General features: G+C 66.1%; 2 protein-coding genes and 1 long non-coding RNA gene across 9 annotated transcripts; 2 read left to right on the plus strand and 1 right to left on the minus strand.

Moving 5' to 3' along the window:
* Window positions 1–6,445, plus strand: MAPK11 (mitogen-activated protein kinase 11). 4 transcript variants are annotated; one of them, XM_082420454.1, is made up of 12 exons: window positions 7–265; window positions 2,524–2,653; window positions 2,728–2,786; window positions 2,857–2,968; window positions 3,043–3,072; window positions 3,155–3,202; window positions 3,288–3,402; window positions 3,725–3,796; window positions 4,005–4,084; window positions 4,544–4,622; window positions 4,709–4,882; window positions 5,163–5,388. In XM_082420454.1, the coding sequence occupies exons 1-12, from the start codon at window positions 150–152 to the stop codon at window positions 5,240–5,242; spliced, it is 1,095 nt and encodes a 364-aa protein (XP_082276580.1). In that variant the 5' UTR covers window positions 7–149; the 3' UTR covers window positions 5,243–5,388. The 4 variants fall into 4 exon arrangements, with proteins under 4 accessions (XP_082276579.1, XP_082276577.1, XP_082276578.1 ...); XM_082420453.1 differs by having other exon boundaries at window positions 1–265; window positions 4,709–5,305; XM_082420451.1 differs by lacking the exon at window positions 4,544–4,622 and having other exon boundaries at window positions 4–265; window positions 2,512–2,653; window positions 5,163–6,445.
* Window positions 6,446–7,034: 589 nt separating this feature from the next.
* MAPK12 (mitogen-activated protein kinase 12) lies at window positions 7,035–16,602 on the plus strand. Of its 4 annotated transcripts, none has more exons than XM_082420461.1 (12): window positions 7,098–8,614; window positions 8,687–8,816; window positions 10,562–10,620; window positions 11,487–11,598; window positions 11,706–11,735; window positions 11,990–12,037; window positions 12,609–12,723; window positions 12,947–13,018; window positions 13,162–13,235; window positions 13,315–13,393; window positions 13,488–13,661; window positions 14,136–15,187. In XM_082420461.1, exons 1-12 carry the CDS (start codon window positions 8,490–8,492, stop codon window positions 14,288–14,290), a joined length of 1,173 nt encoding a protein of 390 aa, XP_082276587.1. In that variant the 5' UTR covers window positions 7,098–8,489; the 3' UTR covers window positions 14,291–15,187. The 4 variants fall into 4 exon arrangements, with proteins under 4 accessions (XP_082276589.1, XP_082276587.1, XP_082276586.1 ...); XM_082420460.1 differs by having other exon boundaries at window positions 7,338–8,614; window positions 13,156–13,235; XM_082420462.1 differs by lacking the exon at window positions 14,136–15,187 and adding an exon at window positions 16,048–16,602 and having other exon boundaries at window positions 7,366–8,614; window positions 13,156–13,235.
* LOC309640963 lies at window positions 15,161–18,651 on the minus strand. The gene is made up of 2 exons (XR_014252465.1): window positions 18,578–18,651; window positions 15,161–15,466 (listed from the first exon to the last, which is right to left on the minus strand). It is a non-coding gene; the product is annotated as an uncharacterized lncRNA (long non-coding RNA).
* Between the last annotated feature and the right edge of the window lie 10 nt (window positions 18,652–18,661).

Below are 18,661 nucleotides of genomic sequence, written 5' to 3' on the forward strand. Positions count from 1 at the left end.
GCCTCGGAGGGGCAGGAAGCCGCGCGTTCCTCTGCGGGAACCCCCTCCCCGGCCCCGCCCCGCTCTGCTCCGCCTCCGGCCTCCGGCTCGGGCTCCGCGGGGCGGGGGGCGCGGGGCGGGGCGCGGGCCGAGCTGCGGCCGCTCCGGACATGTCGGGCCCGCGCGCCGGCTTCTACCGGCAGGAGCTGAACAAGACGGTGTGGGAGGTGCCGCAGCGGCTGCAAGGGCTGCGCCCGGTGGGCTCGGGCGCCTACGGCTCCGTCTGGTAGGGGCGGGGCGGGGCAAGGGCGGGGGGACTGAGCGCGCGCCCCCTCCCCGCCCGTGCGGGGTTCCCGGCGTGGGGAGGGGCTCGCCCTGCCTCCGCCCCCGGGCCTTACGCGGATCCGAGGAATGAATGGGGGGTGGGGGCGTGAGGGAAACTTTCCTACCCGAGCCTCTCCCCGGCGGGAGAGGGGTCGTCCTCCCGCCCCTCGAACCCGGAGTGTCCCCCTCCAGGCCCGAATCCTGCGGCGTCACAGCTGGCGAAAGGGCGGGCAGGTCTCCCGGGCCCCTGGATGTCTGAGCATGCATCTGGGGTGCCCCCGGTCAAGGTCCAGGCAGCCCTGGGCTCTGGCAGATACCCCCGCCCCAGGGTGGGTAGTTCCGTTTGAAAAAGAAGAGCCCAGATTGGGGGGTGGGGGGCAAAACCCCTCACCTGAGAACGACCTCAAGCTCCCCCGTGGGTCCAGTCCACTAACCCCATTTTCCAAGGGATCTCAGACTCCGAATGGGGCTTAGGCCTGATCAGAGACGCCTACCATCCCCCCTAGGGGGCGTCTACCCCCACCCCATTTTTGCCCCAACCAAGAGAGCTCACACCACAGCCTGCAGTTAGGCCCTGGAGCCCAGACAGGAGGGAGGGTGGGGACGGGGGAGGCCTCTGGACCTGGTGGGGTGGAGGCTGGAGGGGGCTTTGGGTGGCAAGGGGCTTGTGGACAGTCCAGGTTGCAGTTGCAGTGTTGACAGTGAGCCTGATTGTGGGTGTGGATGTTGAGAGGTGCCCCCCCAGAATCCAGAACCCGTGAAGTGTCAGGTGACTGCGGGGTCATGGGTGTGGGGAGGCAGGGCCCCTGGGGGCAGGGTGTTGCTCCAGGATCCTGCAGAAGGTTAGGAGTGGGACTTCTCAGACCCTCTTCCAAGGCCCAGCACTGGAGCCTGGAGCAGGGGTTTGGGGTCCCCTGGGCCTCAGATCTCACTCTGCCACTGGCCAGCCATCAGGAACCTCAGGCCATTCCAGCCATTCCAGCCACAGGCCTCTATCTTCATCTCTAAGACCACAAGGGCAGGAAGAGGGTGTGGGCCAATGTGTGAGTGGTCCCCGGGGGATCTGACAGAGCCCTTGCTGGAAGTGCCTTCTGGGAACTCCTAGGGATAGTCAGGCTCCCCAGGGGAGGTCTCTCTCCACCACTTAGCTCTGCAGGGCCCCCATGCCGGTGATGGGCTCCCTCCCTCCTCTGATGTCTGAGGAAGCTGGTGACCCGCTGCCAATTCCCACAGTCCTTTGTTGACTGTGCAGACACAAAAGGATCTGCTGCGCGCGCATAAGCGCGCGTGCACACACACACACACGCGCGCGCGCGCACACCCCGTGAAGTGAAGAGCCACTCCCCTACTTCCCACCCCAGCAGTGGCTTGGATGGGGGAGGGGCTTTCCTCCACCACCGCCTGGGCCCACGAGCACCCCAGGTCCTGCAGGAGCTGCTCCCTGGGCCGCGTGGGCGTGGGAGGTGGGCTGAGGCTCCACCCACTCTGGAGGGAGGCTGGATCCTGGAGACGGGAGATCAAGTGGGAGGGAAGGGGCGAGCAGCAGCCAGAGGGAACACTGGGCGAAGGCATCCCTTCCCGAGGGGCAGTGGGGCCACTGGACGACCCGGCCACTTGTGTTTGAGGATGATGCCCGTGAGTGTGGCATCTCCTGTGAAGAGTAGCTGCGTGTGGGGCTTGCGGGTCTGGACCTCAGGGGAGTGGGGTTGCACGAGGGGAGATGTTCTGTGGGTCCAGGCACCACCCTCTGCTGGGTATTTCCTACTGTCCAGTTTCTCGTTGTGAAAAACAATGATGGAATAAACCCCTTTGGTCAGGTTTTCCTCCATATTTTGAATATATGGGGGCTTTGGAGGTGACTCTGGAACCCCCTCAGGGGGCCTCCCAGACCCCCTGGCCTATGGGGGAGCTGGAGGACTGCCTGCTGTCTGCTGCTGGCTGTTTCCCTGGGCTGTTATTTCCACCCTGAGCTGGGGGCAAGAGTCACTGGGGCCAGGAGACAGGAGAAATCCAGGTCCTGCCCTGGGCTGCCAGGTGGGCTGGGAAGGCTGGGGGTCAGAGGGCAGGGTGGAGGGTGAGCTGACTCTGGAGGAAGGTGCAGGACCCCAGGAGGGAGGGGAGAGGCTTGGAGGGAGTGTTCAGACTGCCTCCTGGTGCCGGAGGCCTTCTGGCCTGTGGGGACCGCGCGATGGAGGCTCGGCCTCACAGGCCGCCTTGCAGCTCGGCCTATGACACGCGGCTGCGCCAGAGGGTGGCGGTGAAGAAGCTGTCGCGCCCCTTCCAGTCGCTGATCCACGCGCGGAGGACGTACCGCGAGCTGCGGCTGCTCAAGCACCTGAAGCACGAGAACGTGAGCCGGGGGCGGCCGGGCCGGGGGTCGGGGCGCCCGCGGGCCGCCGAGCCCTGACTGCCCTCTGCACCCAGGTCATCGGGCTGCTGGACGTGTTCACGCCGGCCACCTCCCTCGAGGACTTCAGCGAAGTGTGAGCGGCCGTGGCGGGGAGGGCGCGGGGTCGGGGTGGGGACTCTGTGCTGATCTGTGCCGCTACCCAGGTACCTGGTGACCACGCTGATGGGCGCCGACCTGAACAACATCGTCAAGTGCCAGGCGCTGAGCGACGAGCACGTTCAGTTCCTCGTGTACCAGCTGCTGCGCGGGCTGAAGGTGGGCGCGGAAGCGGGGGGCGGGCGGGGGCGCAGGGGGCAGAACCTGACGCCCCCGCCGTCTCCCCCTCGCAGTACATCCACTCGGCGGGGATCATCCACCGGGTAGGTGCCGCGCGCGAGGGGGGGCGCGTGGGGCTCCTGCGGCGGCGGCTTTGCCTGCGCTCACGCCGCGCCCGCCCTGCAGGACCTGAAGCCCAGCAACTTGGCTGTGAACGAGGACTGCGAGCTGCGGGTGAGCGGCTGGGGGAGGGGCTGGCGGGTCGGCCGGCGGGGAGGCGGAGCCCCGGAGGCGCTGACAAGCCTGGGGGTGCCTCTAGATCCTGGACTTCGGTCTCGCGCGCCAGGCGGACGAGGAGATGACTGGCTACGTGGCCACGCGCTGGTACCGGGCCCCTGAGATCATGCTGAACTGGATGCACTACAACCAGACAGGTGACGTCAGCCCGCGTGGGGCCGCCCCGTGGGGCCGGCGGGCCTGGGGAGGGGGTGGGGCCGGGGCCCAGAGGCCAAGGACCCCGGGGGGCAGGCCAGGTGTGGGACCTGCGTTCACAAACAGACCTTCAGAAAGGCAGAGCACGGTGGGTCCTGGGCTGACGCTTCCCCCTGCCCAGGGTTGTGTCTAGAGAGGAGGGGCTGCTGGCTTTGGGCCTGAGCGTGAGCGCAGGGCCACTGGGCTGGCGCAGTGCAGCCAGCCCCCGGCTCTCTGAGGAGGGACTTGGGGTGGGCAGACTGATGGAGACGCCTCCTCCCACAGTGGACATCTGGTCTGTGGGCTGCATCATGGCCGAGCTGCTCCAGGGAAAGGCCCTCTTCCCAGGAAATGACTGTATCCTTGGCGCAGGTTAGGGGTGAGCCAGGGTCTGCTGCTGCGCGGTGGGGGTCGAGGGGGGTGGGCTCTGCCCCACTCCGTGCCACCTTGGGCTCACTGTCCCCAGCGGCAGGAGAGCAGGTTCTGGGCAGTGACCCAACGTCTGGGGTTTGGGGTCCCGGGGAGAGTCCATGCTTGGCCGTTGGGCATTTCCTGAGCCAGGCAGACATCGACCAGCTGAAGCGCATCATGGAGGTGGTGGGCACACCCAGCCCTGAGGTTCTGGCAAAGATATCCTCAGAACATGTGAGTCATCGGTCACCAGCCCCCTCTGCTGACCAACCACTCCCCCGCCCGCACTCTGGAGGAAGGGGCGCTGTGGGAATAGATGGGGCACCACGGGGGAGCATGGGTCACAGTGGAATAGACCCCAAGGCAGGCGCTGACCCCTTCAGGGGGAAACAGGTGAACTGCGGAGACATTCCGGGCATGAGGGACAGTGAGGGTAAAACCTTGGCGCCTGCAGTGTCCCGGCCATGCACAGTGGAGTGGCACCAGGCCTGTGACCTGCAGGCACGTAGGGCCAGGCAAGGTGCTGGAGCCGCCACATCCAGAGTGGGGAGGTCTCTGGTCCGCGCATGCCCTTGCCCAGGCCTGCTGGAGTGACTGAGTCTGGGGGCTTCTCCTGGCAAGCCTCTGCCTGGCTTAGGGCCACGGGAGGCGGGCGTTGAACAGCCCCCTCACGCCCTTCCGCTGTGCTCCTAGGCCCGGACCTACATCCAGTCCCTGCCCCACATGCCCCAGAAGGACCTCAGGAGCATCTTCCATGGAGCCAACCCCCTGGGTGAGGATGGCGCCTAGGTCCGGGCTGGGCTCCACGTCTAGCCCTGGCTGTGGAGCTGACCACCCCCGCACCCCGCCCCTCGGCAGCTGTGGACCTCCTGGGACGGATGCTGGTGCTGGACAGCGACCAGAGGGTCAGTGCAGCCGAGGCCCTGGCCCACGCCTACTTCAGCCAGTACCACGACCCCGAGGATGAGCCCGAGGCCGAGCCCTACGACGAAAGCGTTGAGGCCAAGGAGCGCACGGTGGAGGAGTGGAAGGGTGGGCCTGAGGGCTGCATCCCCCAGAGGCTGGGCGCTGCCTGTTTTCTGCAGGAAGTGCTCCAGTTCCTCTTGAGAGTGGTCTGAGCGAGGCAACAACACGGCCCCCCAGCCCCGCTCTAGTGGGGGGCAGGTAGAGCTGGGGTTGGGTGTGTCCAGCAGAGGCTTGGGGGCAGCACGGGGCAGGCCCAGGAAGGGGCCCATGGGCCGAGGCTGCTCTCAGAGGGTGGTGGGCCTGGGCTGCTGAAGGCCTGAGCTCACCCTTCACCCTCCTCTCGCAGAGCTCACCTACCAGGAAGTCCTCAGCTTCAAGCCCCCAGAGCCACCGCAGCCGCCTGGCAGCCTGGATGTTAAGCAGTGAGGGGAATGCGGCTCGCCAGCTGCACTCGGACCCGAGGAGGGGCCTGAGCCTGCCTGCCCTCCCTCCTCGGCCTGCCAGACTTCCACGAGGGGCACCTCCCAACACCACTGCGGCCAGCAGTGCCCACCCCTGGCCTGGGACCCTTGTCTACACGCCGCTCCTTGTGGGAAGCCTGCACGTGTGTGAGCCATGGGTGTAGGAGTCTGGATAGAGCATCCTGGACTTCCTTGGTCCTCCTACCCCCTCCCAGCAACCTGGGTCTCTATTGGGACCTCGCTATGGGGGACCTGGGTGCCATAAGAGCTCCCCCCTGGGGAGTGTGTCTGTTTCCAGATCTCCTGGCTCGCAGAGGGCTGTCTGTGGGGGGTGGTGCCTTGGGGCCGGAGCCTCCTGGAGACAAAGGAAGGGGTCTCGATGGTCAGAGCTGCTCAGCCTGGAAGTGGGGGCTACCCTGGAAAGTGCTGAGACTCAAAGGATCTTCCATGGGGGTGGCAGAGTGCGGACAGCTGCCTGGAGCCATGTGTTCACCTATGCTGTGTGGCACATATATGCTCCTGGAATTCACATGTCAAAGCAGATGCAGGCGCATGTGAACCTGAGGGCACCTGAGGGCCAGTGGCCATGACCAGCAGGAGGCCCAAGTTGGGGTGGCTCTACTGTTGCCTCCCCTCCCCTCAGTTCCTGGTGTGGGTGGGGAGGGGGCATTGCTGAGATCCTGCTGGGCAGCATGCAAGGGGCTCAGGTGGCCGTGGGCAGCCATGTGAGCAAAAGCCCCCTGCTCCTTGGGTGTGAGGGCTGCAGCAGGGTTCTGAGGCATGAGGGCACCGTGCCAGCTGGGGGACTGGCAGGCATGGGGGCCTCCAGCCTTGAGGACACACACGCCGATGTGGACCCGGATCCTGGACCTTGGCCAGAGCTGATGAAGAAATCTCTGCCCACTCTACCTCTGCCCACCCTCTGGCCCTGCAGCCCGGCGCTGGGGTGCTCAAGTCTGTGGGTCAGCCCTTGTCCTCTTCCCACCTTCCAGAGTGGAGCTGACCTAGCGACCTCTGGGACAGGGCCCTGCTCCAGGCGTGTGGGAGGTGTGGGTCCTCCATCAAGGGGCGTCTGTCAGGTGGTGACCTCTCACCTTGCAGGACCAGGGAGGTCTGAATGCCAAGTGCCTGCCCCAGGGTTTCGCAATAAAGTTCCCCTCTCACTCGGCTTGTGTCTCCGGCTCTAGGTCCTGCTCCCCCGCTGCCCCCACTGCCTGGAGAGGGTGGCCATATCCCCCTGGTCCCTGGTCAGAGCAGCCATCTTCACCCTCCCTGCTCCCTGAGGGCCAGTGGGATCTGAGTTGGACAGGGCGTGATGTCCACCAGCAATCAACCCGCTGCCCTCAGAGGTTCATTGGGCAGGATCTGGCCCAGATCCAGACCTGCCCCTTCACTCAGTGGTCAGGGAGGACACGGGTGGGGGCTGTTGAGGTCTCTGGGAGCAAAGGCCTGCCCTTCCCCAGGGTCAGGGAGACAGCTTTCCTTTCCTTCCTGGTTAAGGGGAAAGAGGGCTGCTTCAGCCTTCGGGACACACACTGAGCTACCAGCCCCTGCTGCTCACTGCAGCTCAGGCTGGGAAGGCAGGGTATCCCCAGGATAGGGACCTTCTATGCCTTTGCCCTAGGCCCTGGGGGTGGGGGTGGGGATCATCTGGGAGCTGGGCCTGCAGAGGCCTGGTCAGTGTGGGTGCTGGTCCTCAGGTCTCGGAGAACCCCTGGAGACCAGGCTGGGCCAAGTCCTGTGGGGGGGGGGGGCGGGGATGGGAGCAGAACTGGGACATGCCCCATCTGGGAGTCTGGCCTGATGCAGGACCCTTCTGGACCCCTGGACCCCATCACAGGGAGTAAGGAGGCCAGCAGGGGGCTTCCTGGAGGAGACAGGTGGAGTGCCACAGGCAGCTCAGGGCATGAAGGGCACGGGGATGGGCGGTTGTGGCTCCAGTGACAGCAGGCTGCCCCCACTGACAAGCCTGCAACTCCTCAGCACCCTGATCAGATCACCGCGCAGCCCAGCTGTAAAGCTGCTCTGGCCAGGCCGGAGCTGCTGAGCTGCTGATTCATGGCACAGGGCACAGAGGGCGGGGCAGGGGGCCCTGGGGATCTTATTACCCCACTCTCAGGTCTGGGCCACGGGGCTGGGGGCTCTGTCGTCCAGCGGCATCTGGTCCAGGATGGGGCCAGACCCATGAAATGATGATGCCCCCACCTAAGGGTAAGGGGGCACCCACCGAGAGAGCCCCAGTAGGGCCCCCCTTCACCCCTGGGGTCAGGCACACCTCCCTGGAGAGAGTGGAGAGGCTCGGGCTGGGCTTTGAAGAGCAAACCTGAGGGCCTCCGCTGGGCAGGGGTGGGACAGGCAGAGGGACGAGCAAATCTCTGGAGCAGTCTCCACCCAGACGGGGGCAGCGAGGAGCAGCCTTCAGAGCACAGGGGCCCAGGGGGACCTACAAAGCCCACCCTCTCTGCTTCCGGCTTGGGAGGCAGCCTGAGTTTGGGAGACAGAATCAACTTCTTCACTGGGAGAGGGGGATGGAGGCAAGATAGGGGCCGGGGAACCCCGTACTGGGGGGTGGATGGGTCAGCCCCAGGGTGAGGGCGTCCTGGGGGCGGGGAGTTGGAAGTGGGCGGGGCTGGTGGACAGTGGTTTGCGGTTGGGGGTAGCAGTGGACAAGCTCAGGCTGCCAGGACGGGCCAGCGCCCTGGGGGCGCGGTCGTGAGGAGGAGGCGCGAGCCCCACGGCGCCCCGCTGACACAGCCTCCGCTCGGGTCCGCGTAGTTCATCCCGAGTGCGGAGTGCGGAGGCGGGCCGGGGTCTCGGGCGCCGCGTCTGGGTCTAGGCTGGGACAGAGCTGCGGGGCGGCGCTCCCCTCCCCCAGCCTTCGGCCTCCCCGGCGGCGGCCGCCGCCTCAAGTTTCCGGAGGGGCCGAAGGGCGGAAGGGGCGTCACGTGCGCGCGGCCCGGGGGCCGGTTGGTCCGCCCGCAGGGGAGGGGCCGCGCGCTACCCGGGCGGGGGCTGGGCTCGGGCCGGGGTCGGCGGCTCCGGAGAGCCCGGACGCGAAAGCCGGCAGCAGGGTGCCCCGGCGGCGGCGCGGAGCCGGCTCTGCCCGCGCAGTGGCCCGGGGTGCGCGCCAGGTCGTCTCACGGATCCCGGGTCCCCGGCCCTCGAGGCGAAGCGCCCGCGGGGTCCGCGGCGGGGGCGGTGCCCGGCCAGCCATGAGCTCTCCGCAGCTCGCCCGCAAGGGCTTTTACCGCCAGGAGGTGACCAAGACGGCCTGGGAGGTGCGCGCCGTGTACCAGGACCTGCAGCCCGTGGGCTCGGGCGCCTATGGCGCCGTGTGGTGAGCACAGGCCGGGCGGGGTGGCCGGGGGCGGGGTGGCCCGGGCCTCCCGCTAAGCGGTGCGCCCCGCAGCTCGGCGGTGGACAGCCGCACGGGCGCCAAAGTGGCCATAAAGAAGCTGTACCGGCCCTTCCAGTCCGAGCTGTTCGCCAAGCGCGCCTACCGCGAGCTGCGCCTGCTCAAGCACATGCGCCATGAGAACGTGAGTCGCGCAGCCCCCAGCTCCGGGCTCGGCGTCCATCACCTCACCTCTGCTCATCTCCCTCCTCCCCCCAAATCCTGCCCCGAAGACCCGGTCCTTTCTACCCAGCCCCTGGGCTGCTCCCCTGGGTGGCGGGGCGGGCGGAGGCGAGGGGTCAGGCAGTGTCCCCGGGGGTGGGGGGGTCACAGTGGTGAGGGCCGAGCCCCGCCTCGTGCTAAGAGAGCTGCTTCCCCGGGGTCTAGTCCGCTCCGCCTGGGCCAGTCCCGGGAAGGACTTAGCTCTTTGGCGTCTTCCCGGAGCCGCATCTGGCTCCTCGGCCCAGGGTCTGGTCAGGGGACGGCCACTTGCCCAGGCCGAGGGGATCCTCCAGGTCTCACTCCAAACCCTGCCTCCAGCCAGGAGCCCCGAGGTGAGAGGGGACCTCAAGTGGGAGGAGCGGTTTTCCTGGAAGCGGCACTTAGCCTCTCGCGGGCATCCCCTTGCCGCCCCACCCGACCCCCCTCCTCCAGCCCCTCTCCTGACCCCACTCCGCCTCCTGAGCCTCAGCAACCCCTCAGCGGCCGGGTGCCGCCGCCTCCCTCCAGCGCTGCCTTTCATAAACCCCTTTTTCTGGAGGAAGTAGGCTCTGAGAGGCTGAGGTCCCAGTCCTGCCCTTTCTGTGCCCGCTTCAGGCCTCCTCCCCCTCCCCCCAGTCCAGGCTGCCCTCTGCGCTGCGGAGGCCCAGAAGCCTCCACCAACCTGGTGGACCCCGTTTAACTTCCGGGATTCTTGCTAAATCCTCCTCCCGATGCCCGGGCCTCACCTGCCTCCAGGCCTCTCTCTGGACGTCCCACTGTTCCCTCCTCCCGCCCGCCCATGTCTCTGGCCCTGGTGGCTGCGTTGGTCATCTAGCTGTCCCTCCACCTAGTGTCCACTCTCACCTCACTCCGGTTTGTCTCCGTATAGCAGCCAGGGGACACATTCAGCATCACACCGATTTAAACTCTTCCGCTGTGGCTCCTAGGATTAAAGCAAGCCTTCACCTGGTGTCGAGGGCGTGCTTGGGTTTTCTTCGGCTGCTTTTTGGCTGCTCCCTGGCCTGGTCCTCGGCCACCTGGCCTCTCTCCCCGTATTCCTCAAGCGCTCCGAGTGTTCTGCCTCCTGCCCGGCCACCATTCGCATAACCTCTGCCAGGTGTCCCCCTGCCAGCACATCCACCTGTCCCTCCAGCCACTCTGATGTGCAGGCCTCCTGGGGTCCCTGGAGGCCCTGTCACCAGAAGCCCCAGGTGCCAGTTGTCACATTACCTGTCTGCTGTCCATCACCCCCGACCAGAGGGCTGCGGGGCCGGGTCTGGCTGTCGGTTTGGTCATAGTGCTGCTTGCCTGGACTTCTCTGGCAGAGGCATGGCCCCTGGAAGGGCCTGCTAGATACTGGCTGTCCCCACACTGTTCCTGGGTCTTCAGTGGGGATAGGAAGAGTGGGAGGAAGGGCCAAGGGGCTGGAGCTCCTTGGATGGCTGGGAGCTGACCCAGACTTGGGGCTGCCCCTCCCCCAAAGGACCCCGGCTGTCACCATCCAAAAATAGCCCTTGTTTATGGGCATGTGTGCCAGGGCAGGGTTGAGCTGCCAGTGGGCAGAGCTGGGCCCTGTGGGCAGCGGGGGGAGACCAGGACAGCTGCAGGGGCCTTTCCTGCCCAGAGCAGGGTGTGCCCTCCGCTGTATCTGTGTCCCCAGCCCACCTGGTGCTCTGGCCTCCTCCCCAGGTAATTGGGCTGCTGGATGTGTTCACACCCAATGAGACCCTGGATGATTTCACAGACTTGTGAGTGCCGGCCTGGGGCTGGCCGGGCAGAGCAGGTGGTGTCGGGTGGCTCTTGGGTGTCTGCTTCAGGTGTGGGGTTGGCAGGTGGGCCGCTTGAGGCAGGCCTTGCCTTGCAGCCTGGATGGGGGTCAGGTGCACACTGCCCACCCGCTCACCACACCACCGTCCACCCCCTGCCGCATGCCCCGGGGACCCACGGTGCTGGTACCACTGGGTGGATCTGGGCCTCCTCCTCCAGTGCTGGAGGTGTGAGCCTTGTACCTGAGCGTTTGTTAGTGGGTCCCGTGCTCTGGAAGCTTGGCGCTAAGGGTGTGGCCTGTAACTGGAGCTGCTGACCTTTGCTGGCGGGCAGGGGGGACCCAGTGCTGCCCTGCGCCTGCCCGGGTGGCCACCCCTGGCCTCACACTGCTGTTGGCCGAGAGCCAGGGGCCTGGCCCTGGAAGGGCGGGGCAGGACAGGCTCCTCGTTGCCTGACCTGGCAGAGGTCAAGGACTCATGCTGGCAGGGTGTCCTGGCGGGGTGCTAAGCACCCGTCCAGGTGTCTCCGTCCACCTGCCCAGCCTGCCCCTCTGACCCAGATGTCCTGCTGTCACACCCCTGCCCGCAGGCACTTCCCTCCTTTCTCTCGCCCCCTCCCCTGCCTATGAGCCTCGGTCTCCCAGCCCCTAGGCCACCCTTCAGGAGTCCCCAAAGCACAGTCCGACCTGCCTGGCATCGCAGGGCCCGGTGGGTGGCCGGAGGGTAGAGCCCAGTGCAGTGCTGTGGGAGGTGGGGACCGGGTGCTGCGGGGTGACAGGGTCTTCCAGGGCCTGAGCCCAGGCCCACGGGCGTGACCCTGGCTGTCTGGCCCCTCCCTTACCCCGCAGTTACCTGGTGATGCCGTTCATGGGCACCGACCTGGGGAAGCTCATGAAGCACGAGAAGCTGAGTGAGGACCGAATCCAGTTCCTCGTCTACCAGATGCTCAAGGGGCTGAAGGTGGGGACGTGGGGGGGCCGCCAGAGTGGGTGGGGTCCCCCTAGGCGGGGCCAGGGCTCTGACGTTCCTGCGCACTGACCGCTGCTGACCCCTCTGTGTCCCCACAGTACATTCACGCTGCTGGCATCATCCACAGGGTGAGTCCTGGCCACGGTGGGCGCTTCCCCTGGCGGTGGGCGCGCGAGGGGCTCCACCTTCGGAGCTTCCTGTCTCACCCGCCAGGGGGCACCCTGCCTGCACACAGCCTGGGGGCTGTGCACCTCCACCCTTCCTGGAAGGGCTGCGGGGTGGCCCGGCCTAGCCCGATGCTCGCACATTCAGTAGCTGCCCGGGCCCGGGCGCTTGCGCCCTGGTGGGCGGGGCTGCACGGCCACCTTTCTTCTGTTCCCAGGACCTGAAGCCCGGCAACCTGGCCGTGAACGAGGACTGTGAGCTGAAGGTGTGTGTGGGGTTGGGGGCTCGGGGCCCCCCCAACACCTGCCCATTGGCCCGCCGGCCCCTTGGCCCTCAGGCCTGGAGGTGGACTGGCCCAGGCCCGGGCGGAGGGACAGACCACAGCCATCCAGGCAGTGGCCGAGCAGCTGATGGGCAGATGGGCCCTGGGGAGGCACTGGGTGAGGTGGCACGGGGCACACTCCCATACCTGCTTGAGGGGAAGGGCGGGTGGTGTCCCCAGCTCCCCGTGCCTGAGCCAGGGCAGGGCTGAGCAGGCCTTCCCAAAATCGCTGGCTAGGGCCCGGCGGTTCGCAGGGAGTGGAGGAGCAGGGGCAGGAGAGCCCCCTGGGGTGCCTGTTCTAAGGGTCAGGGGCAGGCATGGTCGGTTGGGCTGGGTGCACTGGCTGTGGGGAGGAACCCGCAGGGAGGCTTAGGGGTACCTGGCTGCGACCTCGGGCCCCAGAGGGTTGGCACGAGGCCCCGGTGTGCCCAGTCCCCTTGGGGTCTTCTGGACCACTGCTGGCCCACCCACTCCCCAGGGACTGCTTTGCCCTACCTTCTGATTCTGGCTGTAGATCCTGGACTTTGGCCTGGCCCGGCAGGCAGATAGCGAGATGACTGGATACGTGGTGACCCGGTGGTACCGGGCGCCTGAGGTCATCTTGAATTGGATGCACTACACACAGACGGGTGAGGAGCTGCCCGGAGATGCGGCCCCGCGGCACCAGCTTCCTAGCCCGCCCCTGCCCGAGCTGCTCTGCGGGGAGGCTGCTGAGCTGGGCCGGGGCTGGGCAGGGCGTGGTAGGCTCGATGGCTCCTGGGCCCATGCCCCCCTCCACTGCCCCCACTCCCGCGTCTGTGTGTGCCCCCCTCCCCAGCCCACAGGGCCCTGATGGAGGGGCTTCTGTCTCAGTGGACATCTGGTCAGTGGGCTGCATCATGGCTGAGATGATCACAGGGAAGACGCTCTTCAAAGGCAGCGACCGTATCCTACACTTGGAGCCGGGTGCGGGGGAGGCTTGCCCTACACCTGCGGGGAGCAGGCCAGGCACACTGCCCAGGCTGGGTGGGTAGGTGAGCTCTGCTCTCTGGCCCTGCACTGTGCTCCTGACCTCAGCCAAGACCTAGACCAGCTGAAGGAGATCATGAAGGTGACAGGGACGCCTCCCCCTGAGTTCGTGCAGAGGCTGCAGAGTGCCGAGGTCAGTCGGGAGCCGGGCGTGAGCTGGAGGCCTGGGTCTGGGCCTGGGGGCCGGCGCCTCACCCTTTCTTCCCACACAGGCTCAGAACTACATGAAGGGCCTCCCTGAGCTAGAGAAAAAGGATTTTGCCTCCATCCTGACCAATGCGAGCCCTCTGGGTAGGGTGGGACTGCGGTGGGCATGGGGTCAGTGACATGGGTACTGGGGCCTGGGACCCTCCCCTCGGCCTGGCCTGATCCGCCCTTCCCCCAGCCGTGAACCTCCTGGAGAAAATGCTGGTGCTGGATGCGGAGCGGCGGGTGACGGCGGCCAAGGCGCTGACCCACCCCTACTTCGAGTCGCTGCACGACACAGAGGACGAGCCCAAGGCCCAAAAGTACGATGAATCCTTTGATGACGTGGACCGCATGCTGGACGAGTGGAAGCGTGAGTGGGGGGCTCTGGGCAGGGCCTGTGGCTGGACCCCACCAGCCCCGTGCAGGTGGCCAGGGCTCAGAGTCCTGGGTCCCCCCACCCTGGGATGCAGGTTAGGTGAGGAACACAGTGGAGGTCGGGGCAGCTGGGCTTCCGGGCCAAGGCCACCTGAGCACTTGGCCTCTCCCGGCCCCCAGGCCTGCCAGCGTGCCTCCCCATGTCTAGGCCAGAGGCCGGGCTACCCTGGAGGCCCTCAGCACCCACTCCCCCAGGCCTCTGCTCATACCTCTTGAATCTTCTGGCCTGTGTGCCCCTTTCAGGACCCCTCCTACCTAGACAGCTGCACTCCCCTCTCGTCCTGCCAGCAGGATGAGGTCCACTCCAGGCAGCCCATAGCACCTCCCCCTTCCTCACTACCCCTTGCCCGTCCCCTCTAGCCCCACTGAGCACTTCAGACCTCCCTTTACCTGTGCTCTGCATCTCCAGGCTTTGCATTGGCCTGGAGACCAAGGGCCCCTCTCTTCATCTCTGAGGGCTCCCAGCACCTGCTCAGCCTGAGGCTGGGCTCGGACGCCTGCCCAGTCCCCGGGCCTCCCTCTGCTGGGGCCCTGACGTCCCATGCTGGAACGGGCCTTGTCTAGCTCCACTCCGGCATGGCAGGCGTCTTCTCTCGGTGGCTGCGGGACCCGCCTGGGGGAACAGGGACGTCTGAGGGCAGCAGTTAGCGCCGACGGAGCTGTGGCACTGGTCGCCACTGTCCTAGACCCCGTCCTGGCTGTGCCTCAGACCTGGGGCCGCGGTCCTGGATGTGGGGGGTAGGGGTGGGGCTGGACGGGTTGTGCTTCTCAAACCACATTCTTCAGGGTCATCGGGGAGCCCCAGCAGGGGCTCTGCCCTTATCCGTGCTGTGTTTTGTGCTTGTAAGTTCTCTGTTGCTAGAAAGATAACAAGAAGACCGAAAACCATGGGCCACAGGATCCTCTCTGTGGTCTCCGCCACAAACTGTAGTGAGAGCTTTTGCTTTTACTACAGACCATGGTGGACACGTGGTCTGTTTGTGGTTGAGCCCCTGGTCAGGAATGCAAACTCATCACCTCCTGTTTCCCCGGGAAAAGCCAGCTTTACAGCAAGGACCTCTCCACACAAACCTTCCCTGTGTGGATGGGCTCCCGCACCAGGGTTAGATGAGGGCCTGGGAGGCACCCCACGGGGTAGGGATACAACTGTGCCGTGTACTGTGCAAACCACACAGACCACCTGCTCTAAAGGCACAGTCCCTCCTGAACTGGGCTTGTGGAGTACCAGTGGTCCCCCAACGGGCGTTCCCGTGGCCAGGTGAGCGTGGGCACCCTGGGGCAGGTGGCGCGGAACTGTCCTTTTGCAGGCTGCTCAGAGGGGAGGCGGAGCAGCACCCCCCTTCCTTTGGGACGGCTTGCTCTGGGCATGGTGCAGGGGACATGAGCACTGGTGAGGAAGCTGGATGCTGCAGGTGGTTGGTGGGAATTCCACACTCGTTTATAAATTAATTTATTTATTTATGTATTTCTGGCTGCATTGGGTCTTCGTTGTTGGGTCTTAGTTGCTGCGCGTGGGCTTTTTCTAGTTGCGGCGAGCGGGGGCTACTCTTCGTTGCAGTGTGAGGGCTTCTCATTGCAGAGCTTGGGCTCTAGGCGCGCGGGCTTCAGTAGTTGTGGCACGTGGGCTCAGTAGTTGTGGCTCACGGGCTCTAGAGCGCAGGCTCAATAGTTGTGGCGCATGGGCTTAGTTGCTCTGCAGCATGTGGGATCTTCCCGGACCAGCGGTCAAACCCATGTCCCCTGCCTTGGCAGGCGGATTCTCAACCACTGCGCCACCAGGGAAGTCCCCACACTTGTTTAAACCTTTATAGATGTTCTGGATCCAGAAGCTGGGGTGTGCCCTGGTGGGACCCTGAGCAACTCCACTCAAGTGAACACATTGGTTTACATTCCTCAGATGTCCTCTGTTCACTGAGGCATGCTGTGGAGCCAAGGCCACCCTAGGGGCCGTGGGTGTGGGTTACAGGAGCCCTGTCAGGGTGGACAGTCCCTGTGGATGGACACAGGTGGACTTGCACATGTGGGACAAAGGAGCCCACCTGGTGCCTGAACCCCAGCGGTGATCTCTGACCCTGTTATTTTGGGGGGCGGGTGGGCCCCCTAGTTCAGTGACTAACAGCCTGCGCTCTGGGCCTCCTCTCTCCACCCCCACCCCAAGTGGAATCTCATGGGACTTATCGCTGGTCCCCGTGAGCACCAATGAGCTGGGCCCAGTGCTTCGTCTTGGTCACTGGCGTCCCTCCTTGGTGCGCACTGTGGAGCTGTCTTAACAGGTGATGGGCCCCTTCTCCCATGACTCTGTCCCTCTCACCCTGCCCCAGGTGTCACATATAGAGAGGTGCTCAGCTTCAAGCCTCCCCGACAGCTGGGGGCCAAGGTCTCCAAGGAGACGGCCTTGTGAATACCCCTGGGCCCTGGGCCTGGAAGGGAGATCCTGTTTGCCACTGGGACCTTGGCTGGGGCTTGCATCCCAGGAGTCCCCTCGTTCCATGGAGCCTCTTCTGGAAGCCTGTTCCCCTGCTCTCAGACCCCACCTCAGCCTAACCTTGGAGGAGCATCTGGACTTTCTGGACAGGACGCCCCCCTGACCTGGGGCTGGGCTCTGACCCCCTGAGCAGTGGTCCCCTCCCCCAGGGTGCAGCAGAAGCCACAGAACCTGTGGGGTGGGATGGGGTTTGGGGTCAAAGCCTAGTCTCTGACCCTGCCTGCTCTGGACTGTGCTGAAAAGGAAGGACGGGAGGGTGCAGAGCACTGACTCAGGGACACGTCTCCTGGGGGCGTTGGTGTGGACGCTCCTGCACCACCCCCCTTAAATGTACATTGGCCGCGTGGTGTGGCCACACGGCTGGAGGAAATAAACCCTTTTGTAGCTCCCACTCTGCTTCACTTCCTGATTCCTGGGCTGGATCTCCACCTTTAGGCTTCTGTATGGAGTAAGGGGGCTGGCCTGGGAGCCTCGGCCCCGTCTTGAGCCACTGGGCCTGGGCACCTCCTCCCTCCCAGGTCACAAAGCTGGTGCCCACCTACCCCCAACCCCCCGTCCTGTGCCAATGAGCCCCAAGTCTGGAGCCCCCCACATTAGGGCTTGGCCCTGCCCCTCTTGTGGTGTGGCCTTCCTCTAAGCTAAGACCCCGGACCCAGACCCAGGGCAGGGCCTGATGGGGGTGAGGGGGTTAGGGTTCAACTTGGGTCTCAGTCCCAGGTGTTCGGGCTCCCTGCACTCTCCAAGGCCAGGTTCTTGGGGAGGTGGGGTCACGCCAGACACCTCCAGGCACCTCGGGTGTCTCTGAGACGCCTGTGCCTTAGAAGGGTGGTTTCTGTGCTCTTTTTCCTGCGCCTCCCCCGGCCGTGCCCCACCGCCATTGGCGAGCCCGCGGAGCCCTCTGCCGGCCATTCGACATCTCCGAGGACTGGCAGCTGGGTCAGGGGCCACTCTAGGGCTCCTGCGCCCGCCCTTGCTTCTCTCACCTGTCCCCCGGCAGGCGCGCCCAAAGCGGGGCCAGGCCGTCACCCTTCTCCCGGCATGGGGCTCAGATGGACGCGCCCAGTTGGTCCAGCCGAATACGGTCAGACGAGTTGCCAGAGTGGATACACGCCTCCTCTGCCCAGGGGCCCTCCCGCGCCTCCGCCGGAGCCCCGCCCAGGCCCTCCGCTCTCAGCGATCCAGGCGGGGCGGTCTGGCGCAGGCCCCGCCTTCGCGGCCACGTGCCCAGGACGGCCAATCAGCACGCCGTTTTCCAGCCGCCGTGATTGGCTCAGGGGCGGGCACGTCTTCCCAGAGCCCCGCAGGCCGCCGGCTACCCGCGCCAGCAGGTAGCTTGGCCAGGACGGTGGCGATCCACGCGGGACTGCTTGCCGCGGGCAGCGGGGCCCTGTCAGGGCCTCCCTCTGCATCCATCCTACCTTGGGGATCGCCCCCGAACGGCCGGGGCGACCAGAGAACGGGACGGGGGCACGCCCGCCCCAGGGCCCCACCTCCTAGATTTCAGGGCCCCTGCTCACGTCCCGCCTCCAAGAGACCCGCCTCCAGGGCTCCGCCTACAAGACCCGGGACCCCACCCGCGGCGGCCCCGCCTCCAAGATGCCCGCCTTCCCAGACGCCCACCCCAGGAACCGCCCCCTCATCCAAGCCCTGCCTCAAAAAGGTCCGCCCGGGCCCCGCCTCCAAGACCAGATCCCGCCCATGTCCCCGTCCCCAAAGACCCGCGGTGTCTTCAGTCCCCAGAACCTCTCCGTTTGAGGCCGGGGGCTCCCGGTTTCCTCCCCTCTTTGGCCATCTTGTTCTTGGCTGGGCCCGCGCCTCTTCCTTTACTGGCCTCATTCGTTCACTCACTCATCCCTCGCCCAGACACTCCCTCTGTTGGCCTCCGCCCTGCCTCCCCCGACGCTGCGCCTCTCCTGTCCAGCTTCTCTGCCACAACCCTGACCCTCCGACTCTTCCGCTCTTCGGTCAGGGGTCTTCCTGGAGCTTAAATCGGATACTGTCACTCCCTTCTTGAGCCTTGGGGGCAGCGCTGCGCTGCGGCCGGGCTAAGCCACGACCACCGTCCCCTGTCGAGGCTCTCTCCTCCTTGTGGCCTTGCCCCTGAGGACCCTCGGCCTCGCGCTCCTTCCCGCGTAGCTCCTCCCTGAGCCCTTGCTGGGGGGCCTCGGTCAGCGCTGGGCGCAATGGGCTACTGACGCGTCTGACCCGTGGCCTGCGGGGTCAGGGTGGGCCTGGGGGAGGCTTGGGGCGGAGGGGCACGGACCCGCGTGGCTCGGCTCATAGCACGCAGGTGGGGCCTACGTGACGGTCCGCAGGAGCCTGGGCACACTGGCCCTCCGTCCTCGCACCCGTCCCCTCCGACTTACGCAGGGGCGCCGAGGCCGGCGACCCTCTCCCGGCTCCGGCGAGAATAGGAGGTGGAGCCGCAGCTGGAGGGAAGGGCGGCGTGG

The sequence above is a fragment of the Balaenoptera physalus genome, assembly GCF_965194825.1.
Source record: "Balaenoptera physalus genome assembly, chromosome: 13".
Lineage (NCBI taxonomy): Eukaryota > Metazoa > Chordata > Mammalia > Artiodactyla > Balaenopteridae > Balaenoptera > Balaenoptera physalus.